The sequence below is a fragment of the Lolium perenne genome, chromosome 3, assembly GCF_019359855.2.
Source record: "Lolium perenne isolate Kyuss_39 chromosome 3, Kyuss_2.0, whole genome shotgun sequence".
In the NCBI taxonomy this organism is placed as follows: domain Eukaryota; kingdom Viridiplantae; phylum Streptophyta; class Magnoliopsida; order Poales; family Poaceae; genus Lolium; species Lolium perenne.
The window spans coordinates 7,925,115-7,952,954 of NC_067246.2; the positions used below are offsets into that span (position 1 = coordinate 7,925,115).

At 45.8% G+C, this 27,840-nt stretch overlaps 1 protein-coding gene, 1 non-coding gene and 1 pseudogene across 2 annotated transcripts; 2 read left to right on the forward strand and 1 right to left on the reverse strand.

The window, feature by feature from the left end:
- The first annotated feature begins 2,335 nt into the window (after positions 1–2,335).
- On the forward strand, positions 2,336–5,419 carry LOC127325594 (uncharacterized protein At2g39795, mitochondrial-like). The gene is made up of 3 exons (XM_051352372.2): positions 2,336–2,663; positions 4,615–4,991; positions 5,103–5,419. The coding sequence occupies exons 1-3, from the start codon at positions 2,385–2,387 to the stop codon at positions 5,296–5,298; spliced, it is 852 nt and encodes a 283-aa protein (XP_051208332.1). The 5' UTR covers positions 2,336–2,384; the 3' UTR covers positions 5,299–5,419.
- Positions 5,420–5,722: 303 nt separating this feature from the next.
- Positions 5,723–6,889, forward strand: LOC127325635 (probable disease resistance protein At1g61300; annotated as a pseudogene).
- A 9,400-nt stretch (positions 6,890–16,289) lies between these two features.
- LOC127325650 (small nucleolar RNA SNORD96 family) lies at positions 16,290–16,385 on the reverse strand. Its single transcript, XR_007867321.1, has one exon. It is a non-coding gene; the product is annotated as a small nucleolar RNA SNORD96 family (small nucleolar RNA).
- Between the last annotated feature and the right edge of the window lie 11,455 nt (positions 16,386–27,840).

The following is a 27,840-nucleotide window of genomic DNA, read 5'->3' on the forward strand; positions in this document are numbered from 1 at the left end:
GGCCAAGGCTGAATCCGAACTCAGCAACCGTGTATACTTTTGGTGTTATGGATGTTGTATACAACGGTGTCCTCCTCAAGTGCTCACTGTTGCGGTGACGACAGTGGCCTTCTTCGGGTACAACCATACTGGCTTCGTCAAACACACCATGCAGATCATCTGTCAGTGAGACCTCTCATCCTCGTCTTTTCATTTTCAGCGAGTGGAGTTCTTTTCATGTTCAAAACTTTGCGTGTATATCAAAGGTGATGAATATTTTCACTAGTTGTACTGATGTGAACTATTAACGGAGCTAATCGATGAATGCTAGCAAGAATATGAACAACTAGTGATATGAACAATAGATGTGATGCTAATGGGCAAGCTTGGATTGATACTTTAATGGAAACCCACAAAAAATGTTTGATTCCGGGGTCTCTGTCTCTGTTAACACTCTTGTTAAAGGAGTTTAAGTGTTACTCGTGGAATTTATGTTGCTACTGCCTACTAATATCATTGCATTTTCTTTAAATGTAGAGCACCAGGATAACGACTTGGAGGATTTCAGAACATGTGCAGTAGTATTGGCCGCAGAAAACAATAAAGTTTCAGGTGTTCTTAAGCAGGTTTTCATTAGCCTATGTAGTTGCTCCCTGTGATTAACCAGTCCTTGTATCTAAAGATCAACCCTGACTCTGCAGAAGGCTACAAAACCCGTGGAATGGCTAATGCTTTGCTCCGCGTGTGGGAGGAAGCTGCTCGTGATCTGGATGCTGCATCAAGCATTGAGTGTGATGGTGAGATCAATGTTGTGCTTAAGGTGGATTATCGCTTTACTAGGTATGTCAGTTCTTTATGTGATTGTGATTTTGGTGATCTTGCAGGTGGAGCCTCATGCACACAAGATGGTGGAGCACCGCTGGAGGTATGGCAACTGAGTGAAGAAAGAAAGCTGAGCATCATCGGCTTCATCGTCGTGCCGACGCACACTGGTGATTTTCGTATTAAAGTTGCTCCTCCCAGAGTCCCGGGTAGAAGCTTTACAAGCGTAATTATGTTCATGGTTAGACCTGAATCCATTCTTTGTGCCTTTGAAGCATGATGTGTGAAACTAGTGTTGATGTGGTCGGTCCGTCTCTGTTTACTTACCTGAATGTTTTGGCTTTTTGAAATCAATGCAGGTGGTGGACAGAGGAAGTGCTGGTGGCTGAGCCTTGTGCATTGTCCGGTGGTGGTAGGTAGCTTCTGGGACGCTGAGCCAGGGTGGATTGTTGGTAATTTTAGGCCGTATGAAATCTTTATGTTTTATTGTTAAGTATAGGAGAGAATACTGTGACGTTTAGAGTCACATGCTCATTGCTTGGCCTGGAGACTCCAGTTTTGTGTCTACATCATTGCTGGTCGATCTTCGGAAGCTTTGTTTTGGTTTTGAAAAAAAAAGGGCCTGTGTCTTTTACAATATGTTGTATGTGCATGAAGCTCTTTTGAAATATGATGTTAAGTAGATTGCTTGTTGGTAATGTCAGGCTGTTTGTAATTCCAAGCTTTTATTGTTGGTAGGAGAAAAGCAATCCCGTGATGTTTACAGTAATAATTCCACATGTGTAGTTGAATTGGTGAGAAAGCTTGCTAGGAGACCGTATATATGTTAGTGCTGCAATGCTGAAACTCTGCATTGGTCGTCTGGTGCAGGGGATGGTGAGTCGCCGGTGAGGACGACATGGCCTGGCTATGTGATGTGGCTCATCTTTTGCTAATTCAGTCGGGCGTCCTTGTCGGGTTGTGCTGCTGGTTCTTCGTCTATGTTTCGAATTGTTGTAATATACTACTCCCTCTGTCTATAAATGGGGATGTCTTAACTTTGCTAAAATTTGGATGCATCTAAACCCATTGAGGACGACGAGGCCAGGCCATGTGGTTTGGTTCGTTCCGCCCAGGACGGGGAATCCACTACTCGGTTCGTTCGGTCCTGCCAAATACTCCAGGTAGTTCCGTGATCTCCCTCGCGCGCGCCACCCAGTCTTCTTCCCTCGCGCCTCCTCTGCCTCCCTCCGCCCGCGACCCCGATCGCTCTCCGGCCAAAAACCGCCAGATGATTAACTTGGTAGTGTTACGATTGCTTTTCCTCTTATCATGTGGGCACATTGTTACAATCCTGCGTCCCCCCGCTCGCAATATTATGCAAAAACAAAATGTGATTCCGAATCCAAGGCCAAATCTGGAACGAACACACATTTGTACAGTTTCCTGTATGTATGTACGTATTCTCCTTTTCTACGCCCCGTATTCCTACCGGAAAGGTAGTTCGACTCGGACCCAGGTCGTGTCGGATCCCATATAGGCTAGACTAGAGACACAGCCCTCGAATCGAACTCGCCTAAACCTCGGTCGCCCGCCGCCGCGCCATGGCCCTGCACGCCGCCCGCCGCGCCGCCGCTCTCCTCCGCCCCGCCGCCGCGCCGCTCCTCCGGCCCGCTCCCGCCCCAGCAGCGCGCTTCTCCTCCAAGGCGGAGTACAAGGCCTTCGTCGCCTGCCTCCGCGACATATCGGCCTCCGCCCAGGCCGACAAGAACTACTCCGGCGGCTCCGTGCGCGACAAGGCCGACTCCGCGCGCGCCGCCACCCACGACGGCGAGATCCTCCGCGTCATCGACAACGTCATACGCTCCCAGCACCGCGGCCTGGTACGTGCACCCCACAATCTGCCCCCTGCTACTCGAGGGACGGACGATTTCTAGGCGAAATTGCGCTAGTATCGGATTGGTCCTTGCCTATAGATTAACCACATGCGAATAATGCGATTCTTCCATCTTGCTAGTATAGATTTCCATTCCTCCTGCACCTGTGACACCAAACAGTGTAGAGTTTTAGCTCCATGTTGTCATCACCATCTTGTCAACACTAATATAAAGAGAAGCAATCTTGACCCAACCTATAAACTAGAACACTGGGCTCAAATTTCATCTTGGTCAAATAATACAAGTGAGACCTGAGAAGCATGCATAGCTGCATTTTTTCTTAAACATTAGTCTTGACTGCATTCACTCCATGCACGCCTTGTTTTTGCTTAGACAAAAGCAAACCTATTAATGTATTGGCATTGTACAGGGTAAACCTTTAGGCACCAGTCCGACATTTAAGATCCTTCATTAACATACAACTTTGCATCATCAAGAGATTCTTTTTTAGCTATTACTGGCAACCACAGAGTGTAACTGGAAAAAGAAATGAATACTATCGAAATATGACTACCTAAAGAACCGCATAGAACAGGGGAGCAACCATGTCTGGAAATAGTAGCTTGCACGTGACCAAAAAAGCTGCATTCAATACATGAACTTCACTATATGCATATCTTCTGCAGTTTTTGAGGGTTAAAGGCAGGCGCTATGCCATTCGATTGATTGGAAAGCAAATATTACGTGGGGATCTCAAAGGAGATTAGATAAAAGAAAAGAGGCCCAAACCGGCAAAACCCCCCGCAAGGGGTAAAAAAGCTCTAGCCTGAACAGGCATAGGCCCACTGCTCAATCTCATCGCGCACAAGGCGCGCCACATCCTCAACTCCCCATTTGTGCGCGCTACATGTATGTAAAGAAAAGAACCGCGAGCGGGATCATCATATACATCACATGGGGAGTTTGGGGTCCCCATGTGATGTATATGATGATCCCGCTCGCGGTTCTTTTCTTTATCTTCGTGACAGCGGCGATGTACTCAAGCCACCATCCATCGAAATCTCTGCCTGCTGTCATGGCCGCCGTGGGTACCGGAAGGTTGAATGAAGCGAGCACTGAGTCCCGGACTCCCACTGTGAAAGAGCACTCATGGCAAAGGTGCTGAGCTTGCGAATTGGGCTGCAGTTTATGTGCTTGTAAAAGCATGGTAAAAGGGGACCACGTATGGGAAGCACGTATATTTAGGAGAACATAACAGTACATCATCACATAATAGCTATAGCGCTGATTTTCATGCTTCACCATAATCATTATAGAATACTCATTTACTAATCAATTTCCGCAGTAATTTCACTGGCCATATCGGGCATGCGACTGTTTTCAGTAATAGCAAGTCCCAGTCTGCTGCTTCCCCACTTTGTGTGGTTTCTGTGTGGTTGCCCTGATGTTGGGACAGAGTGGGTGGGGCTGTGGCGGCTACAGAGATGGCAATGTTGGTGGTGGATTTTGCTGGCCCTTGCGTGTCCACTATTCCCCAGGCTCGGCGTTCAGTGCTGGTGATGTGGGGTGGGAAGCAGCCATAGAAGCGTGGCCACTCTTCCCTTCGTCCAGTGTAGCACTGGTTCTGTGGGATGGGAGGCAGCCATAGAGGCGGATAAATGATGAGACCTGCGGTGGCACTAGGGGAGTTGAGGGGGGAAGGGAAGGGATCGAGGAGAAGAGGGACATGAAAACAAAGGGAGAAGAAGGCAGAGTGCTAGTGTTTCGCAAATTTTGGCCTTGTTTTTGAACTGTCATCTTCACGCATCACACAAGTCCTTTTTTCACCTTTTTGCTCTGAATGTGTATGGGAGCAAGGCAACGTAGTGCCTCTGGTTGGAGACTTAATGCCTCAAGCTCCGACCTTTTGTAGTCGTTGTTGTACTCTCTGACTCTACTTTTGCTCATCTTGAAACAGGTTGAGGAGAATTCGAGTGACTTCCCTTTTGAAATCAGCGAAAATGAGGGGCTTACTGAGCTTACTCTTACAAGAAGTTTAAAGGGCGAGACGATTGAGGTCTTGGTTTCCACGCCCAAACTTGACCAGGATGGGAAGGACAATGAGGGTCTGCTGTCATCTTTGAAGGAGAATCAGGAAGATGAAGGCAATGCACCCCCAGAAAAATACAGCCTACCTGTCAGGGTCACTGTCTCCAAGGGTGATGGCTCAGGCCTGGTATTCACCTGCACTGCTAATCCTGATGATATCGTCATTGAGAGCTTGTCCATGAGGCGGAAGTCACTAGGGGCTGACGAAGGCGATGCAGTCACATACGACGAGGGCCCTGATTTCCAGTAAGTAGAGCAGCCGACTAAACCTAGCACCCTTGGACAATTTGATTTCTGTAAAGCCAAAAACTTGGATTAACTGCTTGCTAACTGTTCTTTGGTTGTTGGTGCGTGCAGTGAGCTGGATAAGAACCTGCAGGAGACGTTCCATAAGTATCTGGAGCTGCGCGGTATCACGCCTACGGCCACAAAGCTGTTGCACGAGTACATGATCAGCAAAGACAGGCGCGTCTTGCCGAAGACAGCAAGCAAGGACACGCGGAATAATCTCGTGTTTCTGACGAAGCTGCACAGTTTCCTCAAGAAAGATTGATGCTATCATCCTCTGCATAAGATGAACTCCGAGTATCATCTTGTAGGCTAGTGCGCATGGTGGTACACCTGCTTGCGTGCCTGCTGATTTAACATCCTGTTTTGTAGCTAGGTATTTAGTGGCAGTAAGATGGTAGACATAGAGATTAATAGTTGGAACTACTTTAGGGTGCCTTGCTCACTGTTTGACCTGCTCCTGTTGTGCCTCTGTGCTCACTATGTAAAGATCGCACCGTGTAGGTTACTTCGAAGCTAACCCTTGTGCTTATAGTTATCACTGATGTCTGCTCTTGCTCTTGCTTGTTTAGTTCGCCACGAGAATGACTAAGCCAGACAATGCGCTCAACAATAAAAGCATCTCCAACACACGCAGTTCGGCCCGCTAAATTTTTTATACAAAGCTAATTTTGGCTTTTCTGGGTGGAGTGGGAAAAACACATCTTCTAAAAAAACACCAGGGTTTTTTCAGAGGAAGGATGACTATTATATGGGTGACAGCGTCCAAGGAGTGTTCAGTGTTAAAGGTCCAAACACAAATATTAGACGAGCTAAAATTGAAAGGGGATGGTAATGTGAGAACCCAAAGTGGCATGATCCGTGACTTCCTGGAAAATAAAAGCTTTCTTATACTATTGGATGACCTTTGGGAAAGAATTGATCTAGAAGTAGTTGGCATACCACATCCCCTTGGAATTGAACCTGTGAACAAATTCTAGAGAAAAGTTGTGCTCACAACAAGATTTACATCCGTTTGTGGTTGGATGGAGGTGAAAAAACAGATTAAAGTTCCATATATGCAGGAGAATGAGGCGTGGGAGCTATTCAGAGAGAAGGTCGGAGACCAAACTCTTTTTTCTCCTGGTATTGAAGATCGTGCAAGAATACTTGTGACTGAAATGAAGGGCTTGCCTTTAGCTTTGGTAACTGTGGGAAGGGCAATGTCTTGGAAATTTTGTCCGGAACAATGGGATTCTGCCATCCAACATATGAAAAAGTCATGCTGCAGTGACACAAATGAAGACCCCCTGAAGATGGAGGAAGAAGTTTTCAAAAAGATCATGTTTAGCTATGATAACTTAAAAAGTGATAGGTTGAAGAACTGTCTCTTGACCTGTTCATTGTGGCCTGAGGATCAGGCGATTCACAGGAAAGAGCTCGCTCAATGTTGGATTGGCCTAGGTTATGTGAATGAGGAGGACATACAAAGTTCCTACACAAAAGCTTATAGTCTGATGAGCGACCTTACATGTGCATGTTTGTTAGAAGACTGTGAAGAATGGAATGATCATGTCAAACTACATGATGTGATTCGTGATATGTCTTTATGGATATCTTGTGGCTGCGGTGAGAACAATGGCAACTGGTTTGTCCGTGCAGGAGTTGGTCCAGATGAAAAATTTAGCATCCCCTGGAGCAGTGCAGAATACATCTCACTAATGTTCAACGGGATGAAGAAGTTTTCTTCTATTGGTGATCCGCTGAAACTGAGGGTGCTAATGCTTCAAGATAATATGTTGGATGAAACAATAGTATGTGGAGTACTTGTGAATTCCACTAAACTGACATATCTGGATTTGAAAAATAACGACTAGACCCTGCGAAACGGTTCGCGAAAAAGACGGAGCATGGGCGACGAGGGCGATCGGGGCGATCTGGCCCTGCCGCCGCCACCGCCGGCCTATGAGAGTCCATCGGTTCGCCGTAAAGCGGCGAGAGAGTTGCTACGCGTTACGAGACGCGAAGGGAAGAAGGATCAGGAGAGAGTCCAGGCCCGTTACGGTTTGGAAACGGCGGTGGGAGAGACTATAAGATCTCATCTGCCGGGGCGCCAAGATCACGAACGCCATAACCCCTTCAGATCGGGGAGTTCACCCAGCCTCGTCGAATTCTGCAAGTCTGCACGCCAGATGGAAGCTGCGAAGGGAGGAAGGAGAGGCTTGTCGGGCGAGGAATTCCGCAACAATCTGCAAGCAGCGGCCGCTGCAAGCAACCAGGATCATCAGGATACTGGCCACTCTGGCGATGATCGAGGTGAGCGAGTTCAGGCGCCTACCAGGGTCGCCGGTCTACTGATGGCGCCGTCGAGAAGTGGAGGTGAAAAAGGGGGTCCCGGTGAGGGACCTGCCCACCCGAAGCTTTTAGGCGGTGCTTCAGCGGACTCGCGGCAATGGCGCCAAGCGCTCTGCGATTCGAGCCAGAGGGAGGAAGAGGATGGTAATTGGGATGATGATGATGGGACAGAGGAGGCTGGGTTCAGGCAGGGTGCGGGCACGATGAGAAAAGGGACTGTGGACAGAGAAGATGACGTGTATTTGGAATTTGAGGAAGAAGATGAAGTGAAGCCTGCGCCGAGTGAACGGAAAACCTGGGATCTACTGGCTAGGTATATGGCGTCGTTCAAACCAAACACGAAGGCCATGTTCAACTATTTCATAGAGGAGGTCTGGCATCCGAGAACTGGAATCGAGTACTCGGAGAAGGGGAAGAACTACTACATGATCACCCTCTTTTCGAAGGGTGACTATGACTTTGTGAAACGGGGCGGTCCATGGATTTTCAACCGGAACGCCCTGATTGTCACTGATATGGTCCCAGCAAAGCAGCCTTCGGAGACGGTGCTGAATTCTGTTCCGATTTGGGTGAAGATATATGACGTGCCATGGGGGAAGCAGGACAAGACCTGGGGTATGAGGTACGGCGATGGGCTGGGCGAAGCTATGGAGGTAGATGTTCCGGCAAGCGAGCAGCACAAAAAGGAGTATCTCCGTGTGAGGGTGTTGCTACCATATGACAGACGTCTACAAACACACATAACTACAGGTGTGAAGGGGAAGCCCCAGGAGAAAAAAGTCTTTAAGCTAAAGTATGAACGGCTCCCGTACTACTGCACCCATTGTGGCTTCATGGGACACAAAACTGATGTATGTGAGAAGAACCTGAGAGGTACCCCGTCACTGAACTATGATGCACATGAGTTACGCTGCAGCCCGCAGAAGAAGTTCGAGCATCGGCCACGTTATGTGCCTCCACCACATGTAAAGCGGGGTCTCAGCTTTGCGAGCTTCGGAAGTGCTGAATTTCTTTCTCCGAGCTTTCCTTTCCACGGGCGGCGATCTATCGATCCGCGTCTGCACATGTTCGTAGACCGGCGGCGACCAACCCGCTTGGCGTTTATCCTCCCGAGACCCCGTCTCTCCTCAGGCGGCCTTCGCCGCCGCTGATAGGCCGCGCCGGCGTCCGTTCCGCCCTTCCCCTGTCTCGGCCGGCGTCCGTTCGACAACTCCCCTACCTCGGGCGGATCCGGGGGCAGCGTGAAGGAAGCAGATGGTGAGGCACGCCGGCGAGGTCGTCCGGGGAGTTGGACCGGTGGACGCCATTAGATGCAGTTTGGAGCTTTTTCTCTCGTCCAGTTCGGGAACACGAAGCGAAACGTTACAGCTTTCTGGGAGGCTGTAACTTGGGCTATGTAAATAACTGTTGCAAACTAATTTAATTTATGAAATGCTCATATTTGTTCAAAGAAAGTCTAGTTGCACGTTTTGTTCTTGTTGGACTCAAATCTTCATTGCCAACTATGAAAAGCGATGTTACTGAATCGCATCGCCCCGTCTCACATTGCAGGCGTACTTGCAGTACGGAAGTTTGCCTCGCCTGCACGCGCGTGTATGTTTGATCGCCATGAAGCAACAAATCATGGGGTGATGAGTATGGACGCAAATTGTTCACGCGCGCAAGAACTAATTAATCAATTGAGGTTTCATCAATCGGGATGGGCCACTGGATTCAAAAATAGAAGCAAAAGAAAAATAGAAGTTTGTAAAACGCACCGTTTCGTCGATCGGTTCGCCCGCCGGACGTACACCGTCCATCCATCCATCGATCGCTTCTCCTTTTTTTTCTCCTCCCGCTCCAACGGGCCTTTCAAAGTCCGCATCGATCGCAACTACAACAAACTCCACGGATCCATCCGTCAATAGATCGAACAAGGCAATTGAACCAACCGAAGAGATTGTACGGAACATGGAAACAAAAGGCGCGTGCATGCATACCTCCTGGGTGAATGATAGCTCACAACCTGAGATCCATCCGACGATGGCAACCACCGCCTACAACTGCGCCTCACGGACCACGACTTATCAGGCGAGAAGACGCTACGATGGTCAAGGCAGAGTCTCATCTCCTCTCCTCTCCTCGACGAGTAAAGAGTCTAAGTCTAAGTCTAAGTCTAAGTCTAAGTCTAAGTCTAAGTCTAAGTCTAAGTCTAAGTCTAAGTCTAAGTCGTCACACACGACGCACGCGTTGGCTCAACCCCATCTCATATTTATAGAGAAAGGTCAAGGTTCAAATCTCGGGAAACTGGCGCCACTTTTTCGTCGTTGCTTTTCGCCTCCCGCCGTTTCTTGTCGATAGCTTCTATTCCAATCCATCCATCCATAACCATCAAAGAGATGCTTTTACTTGATGATCGACCGCCCAGATTGCGTGTTGCCACGGATTGGTGACATGGACAAAAGTCACGTCATATAAGGAAATCTCATTCCCAGGAAATCGTGGAAGCTAATTATATGGGGCCATCAATCTCATTCCCAGGAATCGTGGATAGCTGGAAGGATGCCTGATTTTCTGGTCGTGAGTTTGTTTGGAAGAGCATTAACTCCAAGGCAATTTATGCCACACACAGTACGGCGAGATAAAAGGGATTTTTTTTGTTTCACCGTTTGTTTGGGTAGGGATTTGCTTTCCTTGCTCTCCTTCGGTTAAAGAAACCATGATTTTTTCCTTAATAGTAGGTTTCATGCAGCTATTACGTTTTTTATTTCCTAAAATTCAGTGATTAGTTTCCTGAAAATACAGTAACTACCTCAAATGGGGTGCTCCTCATATACAGTATTCGGGTGATTAGGAGGAGCCAAGATCTTGTAGTCGTTTCACAACTCGGGAGAATCTACTGCTTGGATCGATACACATGTCTCATCACATACAAAAGAATTAGGGTGTCAACCACACTATAGAGCATGCCCAGGTTGGCATAGGCCACGGCTCAAAAATACAGTTCAGCAAAGGGAAGATATCATAATTCGGTAGCTACAGAACTAATGGCGAATCATTAAAAATAGCTCCATATTAGAATAGAGCAGAAATGAGAAAGTTACATTGTAACAATAGAGACTTGCAAGCATCCATGGAAACGCTAGCTAAGCTAGATTATGACAACATTTATAGTAGCTACTTAACACATGTAGCATGCTTAGATCAGAGAAGCACCATCCATTCCCAGGTTACAAAAAAATTATACTTCCCACAGCCAAGGCTTCCTCTTGGCCACCCCTGCTCCTCCACTGCTGCTGCATAAAGTGTAACCCGCCACGGCAGCCGATAGATCCGGCATCACGTCTAGCTACCACTGGCCAAAGAAGGCTCGGCTCGCCAATTACATGTAGGACAACGGACAAGAAATGCTCACCAATTTTTACCATTGCTAAGAGTAAAAAAGGTTTGGCAGTCGAAGAACACACAAAGCTGACAAGCGGTTAGGGATGCTCAACTCCTACCTGGATGTGATGTGCAACAATATCGTCCATCACTAGCCATCTTGGGCTCCTGTATCTTCTCCAACTTTCCCCAACACCTCCTTCAAGTGATCCATATCAAGGCTTACCTAAAACACTGAGGCGTCGAACAAGACCATGGCTGAGGCGTGGTGAGCTTGTTGCCATCTCTCCCGGAGGTAATGGAAGTAGTAGAGACCAAGGCCTACTACCTTGTGTGAGGCGAGGGAGGCCACAGCTAGCCTAGCAGTGGCAATAACGCACGGCCACGTAACGTCGGATCTGTCCAGCTCTAGCTACACTTTAGCTCTGCTTCCCTGCAAAGTATGGATGGACATTACCATCGATTAAAATAAGAAGCCCCAAAAGTCAAAACAAAACATGAAAGTTATGACGGATAGAGAAGAATAAATAAATACTAAGAGAAAACATACAAGCAGATACACTTTCATCATGACATGGTTGGAACAATTCCAGCATCAAAAATGATTAAGTAGAGATCCAACTTTACAAACTACTACACGAGTTCCATAGCATCAAAGATGAGCTAATATCATTTTTTCTACACCCATATATAAAGAGTAGACATCCAACTCAACGATGCCCTTTGGGCTGAACACTTACGAATATGTTCTAGTTATATGCAAATATGCACAGAAATCCATCACTCCAACGTCAGGCTCACATGCTAAGTTCCTTCGGTAGTGTGCATACATACATGTCATAGCCAACTCAACGATGCCCTTCGGGCTGAACACTTACGAATATGTTCTAGTTATATGCAAATATGCACAGAAATCCATCACTCCAACGTCAGGCTCACATGCTAAGTTCCTTCGGTAGTATGCATAGATACATGTCATAGCACGGAGCATGAGCAGTGACACAAATAAATTTGAAAATAGCATATGGTAGCTGACTAGTGACACAGATAAACTTGAAAAGAGCACTACTATAGAATATGTATTGGTTGATAAAGATTTTAATTAACCAATTAAAGATCCAATTCAGGTTGCAACAGCGATTGTTGAAACCAAGTAATGAAATCAGCATATTGTGGTTGGTTCACTAGACTAATGGAGGATCCAGAAGCTCCCCCAGCAGCCGACGTCACCTGTCAAGCACATTAAGTGAGTTTTCATTGTGCTTGCCTTGCATTCAGGAAACACAATACATGTGGTGTATTCAGAAGTACTAACTTGGTACCGTTTTGTGGGTGTTTTGAAATACCGACAGACACATACACACATACAGTTCACTCATAAATTCAAGGTCATTAGTCAGACAACAGTTTAGTAAGCGAGGACTAAGTATTATATGCATGTATCTCATCCATAATTACAATTTTTGATTTAAAAAAACATTCATACAGTTGCCAATTACCAAGTAAATTTATGTACACAATATATAGTTACAAATGTCATGTTACTGCAAGAAAAGAAGTTGCACGTGTCCTTCTAATCTAAGCAAGAAAATTTTAAAATGATGGGACACCTTGTCAATATATGTTATGTTAGAAGTTTGAAAGACTTCCATTTAATTTGCTAATCTATGATGCAAAACATGCTGTGAACATACTTGCCACTTACAACGAATCGTGGCTCAAGAGTCACAACAATGTACACCAAGGGTTTCTAAACTATGTTACATACATTCATCTATACAAAAGGATAATCTTTATTTCAAAAGAGATGGTTAACTTCTGGTATGCACCTAATGCGAATTTTTACCTTGTAGGACTGGTAAGGATGTTTCTCTGTAACTAATAAAAAGAAAGAATTTTTTGTGGCGTAAATGAGAAGTTGGATGGCCCTGCGCTTGACGAGCATCAAATGAGAAATCGAGAGGATTTAACCTCTCAGGTAGCTTGACCTTTGCCAAGTGCACTTGGCGCCATCACGACAAACTCGAGCGCATCCATACGACGACCTTTGCGCAGTCCTTCCCCTGTGCTTGACCCTGCAAGAATTTATAGATCTTGTCAGATTCATTCAACCAGACAATATTAAACCAACACAAACATGCTCAAACTTAACACCCAGCGGAAATCCCTGAACACCAAACAAGCTGAATAAAAAGGTCGGCTTTTAACATTTCCGACTATGAGCGCAAGGAAATTTGGAACATTATTAGAAAACTAAAGCAGATATGAACAAGACAGCAACAATGTTTTTTTTTTCTTTTTTTTCGAGAAAATGCAAAAATCCTTTGCGTTTCATTCATTGAAAAAGGAGAGTTTTGTTTTTCTTACATTCCTCCTAGGAGGTCAGGGAACCGAGAATAAAAGTTACAAATCATTGAACATCCTAGGTGGGCGGCAAAAGGGCACGCAGGCCAAGTGCACTGGGTCTTGCACAAAGGATGAATGTAACAATGATTTCCATGAATAACCGTACACTACTTCTACCTAATGTACTGGCATGCATTTGCAACTAGGTGCCGTGGATATAACTCCATGTGAAATCAAAGCTCAAAAATATCTTGAACATATACTTGATTATAGCAGCGAATCATTCTAAAGTGCATGAATCAGACTAAATCATTTGTGTATGTAAAAATAGCACATATTAAGTAATCTGGCTCAAAAAAAAAAGAATGTGCGCTTCATCTATATACATGGACACATATTATTAAATCATAACTTGCTCAATAGTACTCAACACATCTTCCCAAAGAAAAGCTGCCCTAAGCACTTGATAAGGGGATTATCAGCAAAGTTAGTATAACAACATCGTGGATGATAAGTGTGTATGTGCATGTCCACACCCTCCAATATATTAAAGGCTTAAGCACTAAAGTACATTTCTTTCGGCAGAACTATATATAGCTAGGGGCAGCCTTCGAGAGACAAATCAATATGTGTAGAGTATAAATGAGAAATTTACAATCACCAGGAAGCACACATGCAGAAGGAAGATAAAGGAAGAGCAGGGATGGAGGAATCTCACCTAGAGCAACAAGCGACGATGGCCTGAAGCCACCACCACATGGAGGAGATCGCAACCGGGGTGATGGTCGCACAGTGAATGGCGAGGACCAGGACGAGGTGAACCTCTTCAACCGGCAACCGGAGGTTGAAATGAAGAAAGACGAGCTCCAGCCGCCAGCATCTGTGTTTTCCTCCCTTATATTGCTCGAAAAACTATACAAGACCAAAACCATCAGAAGGTACATAATGTGGAATGTGTCCACGCTTGAGAACTGAACTAAATTTCTTAGCTATGATGCTAGTTCTAGTTGCAAGAGGAAACACAAGTGAACTGACAATACAAATGATAAATCGAAGAGTACCAAACAATTAAGTTCTCCTGTAACACAGTGACTTTTTACCCCGGGATAATTCTCCGGAGTACATAATACATGCATTATAGACAAAGGCTTCTGCATGCCTATACATGGGAGAAACAACAAAATTCAGTTTCTTGTTTAGTTTTTCACACAAAATCCTCAACGTCAGCGATTAATGTTTACAGCAGATCTAAAAGCTTTCATCAAAACAGTACAGATTTATTTTAAGCACAATATCGGCAAAATATCTCTAGATGCAAGGAACAATCCCAGATTATGGTATTATGGTAAATAATATTTCGTTGACTATCTCAGATTTCAGGAGAACCAAGAATAGATTATAACTAAGGGCACTACATATATGGGATTCATCGGGGCCTACACTAGGACTCTTGTTCAAGCACACATGCAAAATCTCGGAATCCATTTGTTCATGCTAAATGGCACCAGCAAGGCTAGCAGGTTACTTCATGCAACTTCCCGTTTGCATGCCAATGGGAAAAAAAGAAAAGTGAATTGTTGGACATATAAATACCAGGACATCCATAAAATACAAAAAATAATGAATTATTTGTTGATATAGCTAGATGTATATAATGGCAAAAACAATAGCAGAATAGAAATAAAGAACCGTGCAAACCTTAAAGTTTCGAGCTAGTGTAGGCCCAGCTGGACTTGGGAGTTGGGAAAGCTAGGGGCTGCCTACATAAGCCTCTATCTGCCCATTCATAGCTATAATGTAGCCATCAACAACATTGACAGAAGTTGTCAAATTTCTTAAAACCATTGAGATCAACATTAAAGAGATCCAATAGCAGATATCTCATGTTTCTATATGTGTAACTATCATTCTGTACCTTCCAATTTGGGGTAACACTTCAGTTTCTGTCAATAAGTAAAGTGTCCACACAAACAATTTCTTAACGGTCTGCAAATGTTACCACTTTCATTTATTCTCTTGCATAATAACACTATATAAATTATACAGTAATGCAATCTAGAAATATGGTATGATTAGTAAGTTTTTGTCACCGGAAAATCATGAACCAAACAAGACAAGAGATGCAGGAAGATGTCATGCAGGGAAACTTTGGAAGTAGCATATACTTTCTAAAAAGATGTATTTTGTATTAACTTTATGAGACATTCTCATGAGAGATGTATCTTGGAGACTGAAAACACCAATTTCCCATGAGTAGTTATTCAGGAAAGCACAAACACATCAAACTAGTGAAAAACAGATCAAGGAGTGGATAACTTACATTAGGTGCTTGAGGATTTCAGACCAGCCGGGACACTCCTCCGGCGTGCACCAAGCTGTAGAATGCCCCAGCGATTGGAACAGCGAGTCCAGCACCTACCACATCAACGCCATCACAAGGAAGAATAAGACCCATCTGCATTCGCAATTGACAAGGACATGCGGAAATATTTCATAACGAAGCAGCTGACGGCAAAGGGGGATCAATCAGATTTAGTTCCAAATTCTATACCTCCTTGACGCTTCCGACGGCTTTGGAGCAGGATGATGAGAATTTGATGTTGGTATGAGTTGTCTGGGTTGTGAATGAAATCACTAGCCTGCAAAATATACACAAGCATCTGAGGTTCATGGTTGAGAGTTTTCTAGCAAAACAACACAAGCTAGAGTTTTTCATGTAGATTTGTGGCTTAATTAAACTCTTCACCAGCACCATTGCCTACACCGGTGTGAAGCTCATAAAAATAATGCATGCCCAAAACAAAATATTATATACTGATAGCTAGATGCTCTAAGAAAACAAAAAAGATGTTCAATTTGGCACCAAAATTCCTCCCCGCCGCCCCATCAACCCTTCCTCACCCGACCACACCATCCTCTAAACATAAAGTAAACAAGGCAACAGATGTTTTAGCACTTCACGCACATCATGCGTGCTTGCAGTATAGTGAGCATGCCGATTGCCGTCACCACTGCCACCGTGTTCGTAGTACTGATAGACAATTTATTTAAGAAAATCAAAAAGATGTTCAATTTAGCCCCAGAACTGCAGAATAAAAGCATAGCCACATAGCGGCCCAAACTATGGTATAATGAGAAGGTTTTTCATCACTAGGCAAGCATGAAATAGTGAAGGGCCAACTCTGAAACACACAAATATAAAATTTCAAAATTGGACATCAGAATTGCATATTTGACAGCATGACACATGGATGAACCAATCAGTCCCGAAAGATGGTGTTTTTTTGTTCATGTTTTTCATCATTGTCGAGACTAAAAACTATCCACAAGAAATAGTGAAGGCATTAGCAAGATCAAGGCCAAAGACAAAGAAATGGGAGAACCACAGAATGAACGAACAAACGAGAACAATGTCAAATGATCAAAGACTCACAACTTGCGGATCACCGAAAGTTTTTGACATTAAAAATTAAATCTGAACCACCAAAACAGAGAACTTCTATTTCATACACCAAGCGCTAGAGTTAACTTACCCCAAAAACATCACATGAACAACTATGTATTCTAAGTATGAATAATTTTGTAACAACATATGCTATAATGAGCTGCCAACATGGCATACTTGACAACATATGGTCTCGACTTCCAGACACGCAATTTTTCATGCCATAGAAAAACACAATCAAACACATCGAAATCTTTAGCATTCACTAACTAACTGTCTGAAGAAGCTAATATCCGGATTGAGCTTCTTTGATCTAGTAAAAGACATCCCTTTTCACACCATATTCCACAAAAGTCTGGGCTCACCTTGTGTTCATTCTTATTGGCGCCATATCCACTGCTGTACGCATCTGTCCCATGAGAACCTGCACAGCGACATCGCCGGCGAAGACCCGCTTCAGCATGTTCTGGAACCACCGCTTGGTGCAGTCCAAAACCTCCTTGGTGTACATGCAAATATAAAGACAATAAAATTGCACCATAATACAAATAGAAAATTTTGGCTAAAAGCCACTGGATGGAAGTCACATAACAAATGTGTAGCTCACCAGGTGACTTGCTACAACCTAGGCAGACATCACCCGCTCGTCCTCTTGCCATCTGCGCACCGCCATCACATCCTCACCTCAGCCTACCCAGATTTGGCCTCAACGTATGCATTCCCGGAATATCAAGCGGGACATGCGACAACAAGCAGCATGATGTTGGTGGTGGCAACGCGGACCAGAGGTGTTCTGTAGGCCCATCAGAGCCGTGGTACACCAGATGGTGGTAATGAGAAACCACAGTCGACCAACTTGCCTATAATACCATCAAGACAAACATCAATTAGTAACAGGATCACAAGTTCAGAACAAGGATAATGAAGACATTTATTCTATGCACAACTAGGAGATGATGTGAACTCTTATCATGCAGGGCCATACAGTGCGTTGTAATACATGTAGGCTCTTTAGAATATTTATAATACCATGGCAATTATAAAAAGCTATGGATCCTACTGAAAATGAAACTGGGTTGTCTTCAAGATCTGTGAGATGTACATCTAACAAATGACTCTTTACATTCTTATACAGAATGAACTATAAGTAAACAACATGCTTACAAGGTTATTTGACACGTGAGCTATGTAACAACACTAAAATATAATAAAGGTTCCAGCAAAGCTCATAATTTATTTATTCATGTTTGCTTACCGGGTTATGAAAAGACTGGAAAAAACACTATCCTTTTTGCAGTTAACTATCAGGACATTTGAGTAACAAGTAGTACCAAGCAAGCCAATGACAGTACAGAGGTGTGCCATAGTTCATAGAGATCTCATCACTTAGTAGGCTATCACACAAACATGCTCATTACAGCTATGCAAGTAGGCCTGAAAGGCACATGATTAAGTGAAAAAACAATTTGGATTTATATATGCATATGTGTGAGCCAATTAGGTACGATAGCAGTGTTGACAGAGAAAAAAAAAAAAAAGCCACAATCTAGTCATTAGCCACCAATCAAAAACATCACCTGCGCATCTAGCTCACATAAACCTAGTAGTGCGTCCATAGAAGACTTGGGCAGGTTCAGAGTAATACTGTGCTGGCCGTCAACTGCAACTGCATCTACATGAGAAGACCGTTCTCCATGGCCGGGAAACTCCGTTGGCTCAGGAAAACTCAATCCTCACAGCTGCCATGGAGGAAGGACCTCCATGGCTCACGTCACAGCCGCCGGTGCGTCCTCGTGGTCGGCACCGTGAAGATAGACGGACAAAACCGCCTCGGCCATACGAGTGACGCGGCCAGGCGAATTCGGCGGCGCCCAAATAGCAAGCAGGGTGTGATGCCATGGCTCCTGGACGGCGCCGCGCCTCCCCTCAGCGAGTCTTGGGCAGATCGACCTGATGCGGGTGAGGCGAGTGGGGGAGGAACAGGGGCAGATGGGAGGAGGGGCTGAAGTATCGGAGTTGGGGGGAGACGAGGTGGCTGTGGAGGGTACGCCGGCGAGGTGAGGAGCGGCGGCGGAGGGTGTTGTTCTGCGACAAGTAGCAGAGAATGAGTGGACCTTGGCCCAACAACGCGGGTTTTTTCTGAAGAAGACAACCAGGTTCAGAGATGTTTAGGAGACACAAGCTGTAACCGTACGTGTATACAGAATAAAAACCGAATCACAAACCAGAAGTGCCGGGCCAATACAATGGTTTGGCATGCTGCAACGTTTGTGCCACAGAATTTGGGGAGTGAATATGTTCCTAGAATTTTATTACAGAGATCAAAACTTGTACTGCTAGTAAACCAAATAAAATCTATTCTTAAAACATACGCAATTCTCCACTTGTTCCTAGACCTATATATTGATGCCGGCCTTATGAAGCTCGATCCATTCAGAATATCTCTGTCATCTCCTATCTACCTAGCTAGCTGAACCTCAAGATCCAACTTAGAAAAATTCACTGAAACGATGATGCAGAAAGAGACCGACAACTGAAGATCAGATACCAAGAAGGAACAACAAACGTACCACTGATTAACAAGTGGCCGACGGCAGCGAGGAAAGGCAGATATACTCAAGAATTAGATCAAGAAAAACAAAGTTCTTAGGCAGCATGCCTGCGTCTTATCCACCAGCATCGCCTTTCCTCACCATGTCCTGCACGGCTATGTATTCCGGCCTTTGCCGGACTGTATCGCCGGAAAACGTATGACCAGTACTACATGAGATCTGTGGAAGCCGTGAGGTCTGTGGAGAAGGAATGAGGCAACACTTGAGGAATGGGGGGATTTATAGAGCGCCATCGCGGGAAGCTGCGAGAAGGAAGGAACAACGGGGAATCCGGAGAGACGACGGATGGGAGCCCGATCCGCGTAACGAGTGCGAGGTGAAGCAGTAGCCATTGGATCGCCGCCTCGCCGGATTGAGGACATGTTGCCGCTGGGTTCTCGGGAGAAGGAAGGAAAGAGGCCACGGCAGACGCGGGGCCGGAGCAATTGACTTGCATAGGCTTAATTGATTCTGATATTCTTTAATTGCCTTGTTGAGTTAATCACGGAGAGATCATCGTGTGGGCTTTATCTTTCCATCCGGCTGCAAGATGGATCATATGATTAAACGCATGCCTGCAACTACCAGGTGGGTACGTTCGAATATGATTAATTAGCTACGTATGTACATGCTCTTCGCTCTATGTCCCATATGTAAATGTATGCAAGGACTAATGAATCAGTTTGGGAACAAATCTACTTTAAACTAATGAATCAGTTTGGGCATATAGGCCGGAAAGTTGAAATTCTCCCCATTTTTTAAGGTTGGCAACTATTGTGAAGGGATCAGGAGATGATCGATGGCCGGAGGCCCTAGCCGCAGTCGTCGTCTCACTCCTAGCTCGAGGTGGTCTCTCTTGATGTATCTCGCTGGAGTGCGTCTTCTGCTCCCCCTCTAGTGGATCACGATTCTCCAGTCTCAGGGAGAACGAGGGTGGGGCGTCGGACGGCGATTCGTGTTCTTTCGAGGTTCCGTTTGATTCCGCACTAGAGGTTCTCGATGTTCCCGGTTCGGAGCTAGGGTGGTCCACTGTGGTGAGGAGTGGAAGGAGGAAAAACGAGGAGCTCAAGGAGGCTTTCTAGTCGGATATCCGTTTTCCCACGCCGGCGTCGCGTTTCTGGGAAGCTCGTTCCGCAAATAGCGCAGCTATGGTTGATGTTGTTGCCGGTGATTGCAGGCCGTAGGTGCACGTGGAAAGCATGGCGTGTTCTCCGACGGAAATGTTGGCGGTAGATATTGTGGCACCTCCCTGGATAATGTTGTGCCGCCATCGATCCTCATCAAGGTTGTGGTCATCTTGGCCAATGGGAGTTTGCGTCTTGATGAACCTGAGGGCAAGAACTTGGCGAGGTCCTGTTCCGCCGCGACGAGTCCCCTCCCACGGTGTTGGGGCAGTTCCTGAAGAGGGTGTTGCGGAGTTCGCCGGCGGTGAATGTCTGTGATCCGCCTCCTCCACCCATTTCCGGGACAAACCCACTCGTTAAACTAAGGGCGTGATCGACGTGCATGTCAACTGATGGCCCCACCTTTCCTGGGCCGGGTTGGGCTGGAGGATGTGCTACCTTTGGATCAACCTGTGTCGGTCTATGAATGTTTCGTGAATGTTTTTCTTGAATAACTTCCTGATTCCAAGTTAGATTTTTTTACCTTGCAACTGGGTCAAATAGAATGACGCCTTCTGAAAGTCTCACATTTTTCTGATTTTTTTTTTTTCAATTAGTTGTGCTCAAAATGGGACGCACGGGATGTCCCGTTTCGCCGCGTCGAGCGTGGCGGTGCACATATTGGGAGGCGCGCTAAACCGAAAAAGGATCGACATTTAAAATCACATGTTCCGGAGATAAAAATTATTTTTCCAGAAAATCAGGGGCATGGAAAAGTGGGCGCATAGTTCAAATCCGGCCCATTCTAGCGGCATCGGCAGGAGACGGCAGGGGATCCTACAGCTTCCCGGAGAGCTAGTGTGCGGGGCGGGTGTGTGGAACACGTTGCGTAGATGTTTTTGTGTCGTTTTGCATGGGTTTCCCTCAACCCTAGTTTGCACCACCGTGTACCTAGTTCACAAACAAAAACGTTTTGGCACTCGGACAATGAAAAACGGGTTTTCCGTGGCCGCGACGTCAAAACCCCGGACACAACATTGATTCCCATCCCAGGGCACATGCATGTGCGCGATATGGCCTCGTTCTGACAAATTATACATGCCCGTTGGCCGTAACCTAGCCCGTTTGACCTAAAAGACATAGAACTCTAGGTGATAGCTCATTTCATGATTGTTCTTCGGGAATAACTGTTGTATTCCAAGTTTGATTTTTTTCTCGCATATGGGTAACATAAAATCACGCCTCACGAAGGTCTCACATTTTTCTTATTTTTTTAAAATAGTTGTGCTCAAAATGGGATAAACGGGACATTCTGTTTCGCCGCATCGAGTGTAGCGGTTAACCTGTTGGGAGGCGCGCGAAACCGAAAAAGATGGGCACATAAAATGACCCATTCCGTAGCTAAAAATGATTTTTCTCGTAAATCAGGGGCGGGGAAAATTGGGCGCGTAGTTCAAATCTTGCCCGTTTTCAACGGCATCAACACGAGATGACGGTGGATCCTACGGCTTCCTGGAGAGCTAGCACGTGGGACGGGTGTGTGGAACGCGTTGCGTTTACGTTCTTCTGTCATTGTGCATGGGTTTTCCTCAACCCTAGTTCGTGCCCATGTACCTGCTTCACAAAAAAATTGTTTCGACACTCGAAAAATGGAAAACGGGTTTTCCGTGGCCACGATGCAACACCCCGTGCACAATGTTGATTCCCGTCCGAGGGCACACACACGTGCGTGATATGGCCTCTTTCCGACAAAAAATCCATGCATGTTGGCCATAACCTAGCCCGTTTGACCTAAAAGCCATATAATTCTTTAGGTGATAGCTCATTTCGTGAATGTTTTTCTTGAATAACTTCCTGATTCCAAGTTACATCTTTTTGCTCGCAGCTGGGTCACATAGAATGACGCCTCGCGAAGGTCTCACATTTTTCTAATTTTTTTTCAACTAGTTGTGCTCAAAACGGGACGCACGAGACGTCCCATTTCGCCACGTCGAGCACGGCGGTGCACCTGTTGCGAGGCGTGCGATGCCGAAGAGGACGGGCATTTAAAATCACATGTTCTGGAGCTAAAAATTATTTTTCTAGAAAATGAGGGGCATGGAAAAGTGGGCGAGTAGTTCAAATCTGGCAAGTTTCTAGTTGCATCGGCGGGAGACAGCAGGGGATCCTACGACTTACCGGAGACCTACGTGCGCGGCGGATGTGTGGAACGTGTTGCGTAGGCATTCTTCTATCATTGTGCATGGGTTTCCCTCAAACCTAGTTCGCACCCCGTGTACCTGGTTCACAAAAAAACGTTTCAGCACTCGAAAAATGGAAAACGGGTTTTCCGTGGCCACGACATCAAAACCCCGGACACAACGTTGATTCTCATCCTAGGGCACATGCATGTGCGCGATATGGCCTCGTTCCGACAAATTATACATGCCCGTTGGCCGTAACCTAACCCGTTTGACCCAAAAGACATAGAACTCTGTAGGTGATAGCTCATTTCATGATTGTTTTTTCAGAATAACTGTTGTATTCCAAGTTTGATTTTTTTCTCCGCATCTGGGTAACATAAAATGACGCCTCGCGAAGGTCTCACATTTTTTGATTTTTAAAAATTAGTTGTGCTCAAAATGGGATGCACCGGACGCCCCGTTTCGCCGCGTTGAGCACGGCGGTTAACCTGTTGGGAGGCGCAAGAAAAGATGGGCACATAAAATGACCCGTTCTAGAGCTAAACATGATTTTTCCAGAAAATCAGGCCCGGAGAAAAGTGGGCGCGTAGTTCAAATCTTGCACGTTTCCAACGACATCAGCACGAGACGACGGTGGATCCCACGTCTTCCCAGAGAGCTAGAGCGCAGGGCGGGTGTGTGTAAGGCGTTGCATATTCGTTCTGCTATCATTGTGCATGAATTTCAGGTGACCCTAGTTCGCGTCCATGTACCTGCTTCACAAAAAAAACCATTTCGGCACTCAAAAATGGAAAACGGGTTTTCCGTGGCCATGATGCAAAACCCCGTGCACAACGTTGATTCCCATCCCACGGCACACACACGTGCGCGATATGGCCTCGTTCTGACAAACTATCCATGCATGTTGGCCATAACCTAGCCCGTTTGACCTAAAAGCCATAGAACTCTGTAGGTGATAGCTCACTTCGTGAATGTTTTTCTTGAATAACTTCCTGATTCCAAGTCAGATTTTTTACCTTGCAACTAGGTCACATAGAATGATGCCTTGTGAAGGTCTCACATTTTTCCGATATTTTTTTTCAATTAGTTGTGCTCAAAATGGGACGCACGGGACGTCCTGTTTCACCGCGACGAGCGCGGCGGTGCACCTGTTGGGAGGCGTGCGAAATCGAAAAGGATGGGCATTCAAAATCACATGTTCCGGATCTAAAAACTGATTTTCCAAAAAAATCAGGGGCATGGAAAAGTGGGTCCGTAGTTCAAATCCGGTCCGTTTCTAACGACATTGGCAGGAGACGCCGGGAGATCCTACGCCTTCCCAGAGAGCTAGCGCATGGGGTGGGTGTGTGGAACGCGTTGCGTAGGCGTTCTTCTATCGTTGTGCATGGGTTTCCCTCAACTCTAGTTCGCGTCCATGTACCTGCTTCACAAAAAAACCCGTTTCGGCACTTGGAAAATGGAAAGTGGGTTTTCTGTGGCCACGATATCAAAATCCGGCACACAACATTGATTCCCATCCATGGGTACACACATGTGGGGTGATATGGCCTCGTTCCGGCAAACTATGAATGCCCGTTGGCCTTAACCTAGCCCGTTTGACCTGAAAGACATAGAACTCCGTAGGTGATAGCTCATTTCATGATTGTTTTTCTGGAATTACTGTTGTATTCCAAGTTTGATTTTTTTCCTCGCATCTGGGTAACATAAAATGACGCCTCCCGAAGGTCTCACATTTTTATGATTTTTTAAAATTAGTTGTGCTCAAAATGGGATGCACCGGACGCCCCGTTTCGCCGCGTCGAGCGCGGCGGTTAACCTGTTGGGAGGCGCGCGAAAAGATGGGAACATAAAATGAACCGTTCCAGAGCTAAACATGATTTTTCCAGAAAATCAGGGGTGGGGAAAAGTGGGCGCGTAGTTCAAATCTTGCACGTTTCCAACGGCATCAGCACGAGACGATGGATCCTATGTCTTCCCAGAGAGCTAGCGCACATGGTGGGTGTGTGGAACACATTGCATATTCGTTTTTCTATCATTGGGCATGGGTTTCCCTCAACCCTAGTTCGCGTCCATGCACCTGCTTCACAAAAAAACCGTTTCGGCACTCAAAATTGGAAAAAGGGTTTTCCTTGGCCACAATGCAAAACCTCGTGCACAACGTTGGTTCCCGTCCCACGGCACACACACACGTGCGCGATATGGCCTCGTTCCGACAAACTATCCATGCATGTTGGCCATAACCTAGCCCGTTTGACCTAAAAGCCATAGAACTCTGTAGGTGATAGCTCATTTCATGAATGTTTTTCTTGAATAACTTCCTGATTCCAAGTTAGATTTTTTACCTTGCAACTGGGTCACATAGAATGACGCCTTGTGAAGGTCTCACATTTTTCTGATATTTTTTTCAATTAGTTGTGCTCAAAATGGGACGCACGGGACGTCCTGTTTCACCGCGACGATCGCGTCGGTGCACCTGTTGGGAGGCACGCGAAATCGAAAAGGATGGGCATTCAAAATCACATGTTCCGGATCTAAAAACTGATTTTCCAAAAAAATCAGGGGCATGGAAAAGTGGGTCCGTAGTTCAAATCCGGTCCGTTTCTAACGACATTGGCAGGAGACGCCGGGAGATCCTACGCCTTCCCAGAGAGCTAGCGCATGGCGCGGGTGTGTAGAACGCGTTGCGTAGGCGTTCTGCTATCGTTATGCATGGGTTTCCCTCAACTCTCGCGTCCATGTACCTGCTTCACAAAAAAAAACCATTTCGGCACTTCAAAAATGGAAAACGGGTTTTATGTGTCCACGATATCAAAATCCGGCACACAAAATTGATTCCCGTCCATGGGCACACACATGTGTGTGATATGGCCTCGTTCCGGAAAACTATGAATGCCCGTTGGCCTTAACCTAGCCCGTTTGACCTAAAAGACAGAACTCTATAGGTGATAGCTCATTTCATGAATGTTTTTCCATTATCACTGTTGTTTTCCAAGTTTGATTTTTTCCCTCGCAGCCGGGTCACTTAAAATGACGCCCCGTTAAGGTCTCACACTTTTCTGATTTTTTTTTGAATTAGTTGTGCTCGGAATGGGATGCACCGGACGTGAGGTGCGCGAAACCGAAAAAGATGGACCCATAAAATGACCCATTCCAGAGCTAAACATGATTTTTCCAGAAAATCAGGGGCGGGGAAATTGGACGCGTAGTTCAAATCTGGCCCGTTTCCAGCGGCATCGGCAGGAGAGGGCGGGGGAGGGGGGTCCTACGGCTTCCCAGAGAGCTAGCACGCGGGGCGGGCGTGTGAAACGCGTTGTGTATGCATTCTTATATCATTGTGCATGGGTCTAGTTTGCGCCACCTTCTTCACAAAATGGAAAATAGGTTTTTTAATGGCCACGATGGAAAACCCCCCACATACATTGTTGATTCCCATCCCAGGGTACACACATGTGTGAGACATTGCTCGTTCCGGTAAACTATGCATGCCCATTAGCCATAACCTTGCGTGTTTGACCTAGAAGCCATAGAACTCCGTAGCTGATAGCTCATTTTGTAAATGTTTTTCGAGAATAACTATCGTGCTCTAAGTTTGAATTTTTCCCTTGCAACTGCGTCACATAAAATGACGCCTCGCAAAGGTCTCACATTTTTATGATTCTACTTTTAATTAGCTGTGCTCGGAAAGGGATGCACCGGACATCCCATTTCACCGCTTCGAGCGTAGCGGTGCTCCTGTTCGGAGGATCGCGAAACCGAAAAAGATGGGCACATAAAATGACACGTTTCGAAGCTAAAAATGATTTTTCAAGAAAATCAGGGCATGGAAAAGTGGACGCGTATTTCAACCAGCGACATCGGCTGGAGACGGTGGAGGATCCTACGGCTTCTCGAAGAGCTAGCGCGTGGGGCGGGTGTGTGGAGCGCCTTGCATATGTGTTCTTCTATAGTTGTGCGCGGGTTTCCCTCAACCCTAGTTCGCGCCCCATGACCTGCTTCACACAAAAAAACATTTCGGCACTTGGAAAATGGAAAACGGGTTTTTGTGGCCACGATGGAAAAACCCCCACACATAGTGTTGATTCCCATTCCAAGGCACACACATGTGCGCGATATGGCCTCGTTCCGACAAACTATGAATGCCTGTTGGCCATAACCTAACCCATTTGACCTAAAAGCCATAGAACTCTATGTGATAACTCATTTCTTCAATGTTTTTCGGGAATGACTGTCTTATTCCAAGTTTGAATTTTTTTCCTTGCAACTTGGTACCTCCCAAAGGTCTCACATTTATATGTGTTTTTTAATTAGTTGTGCTCATAATGTGATGCACCGGACGTCCCGGTTCTCCTGTTGGGAGGCGCGCAAAACCGTAAAAGATGGGCACATAAAATGACATGTTCCGGAGCTAAAAATGATTTTTCAAGAAAATCAGGGCATGGAAAAGTGGATGCATAGTTCAACCAGCGACATCGGCGGGAGTCGGTGGAGGATCCTACGACTTCCCGGAGAGCTAGCGCGTGGGGCGAGTGTGTGAAGCGCATTGTGTATGTGTTCTTCTATCGTCGTGCACGGGTTTACCACAAGCCTAGTTCGCGCCCCATGTACTTGCTTAAAAAAAACAGTTTCAGCACTCGGAAAATGGAAAACGGGTTTTTCGTGGCCACGATGGAAAAACCCCACACATAGCGTTGATTCCCACCCCAGGGCACACGCATGGGCGCGATATGCCTCATTCCAACAAACTATGCATGCCCGTTGGCCATAACCTAACCCGTTTGACCTAAAAGGCATAGAAGTCCGTGGATTACCTGATCAATTAAACCCACATTATTTAGAAAATTTATTTCTTATTTAGGCTTAAGCTCCGATACCACTAAAGGTGTCGGGCACCCCGGTGCAGCTCAGCGCACCACCGCATGAGGGTGGAGAGGGTTAGGCCGTGGGGGGAGTATCATTCAGAACTAGGCTCCTCCTTCAGCGACGGATGGCTAGTCCCTTGCTCACTGCCTATGACACCGTCGACGCCACCCACCTTCCATCAGAGAAGCATCAACAACCCAGCCAACACCCGTTCCGCATAAAATAAAAGTGCTAGTACCTAGCTATATTCAGGTGGATGGAATTTCTTGTTAGTTAAATCACACATGTTAGCTAAGGAGATGAGATAATACATGCATGTTGCTGAGTGTTACAGTGCGTAGAACTCGACCAGGTTGGGAAGGAGCCTGACTAGCTCGTTTGTATTCTGTAGCTGCAAGCCTAACTTAGACATCAAATTTGAAGCTGGCTAGCTTAGTAAGTGATATAGATAGAAGCATCTAGGGCCCACTAACTAAGCAACTTTGTACCTAGACTGGCCAACTGAAATCAGAGAAATTTAATTAGTTTTCTTCTAGAAGAATACATTTCAACTAAATAATAAACAAAATGATAATCAGCATG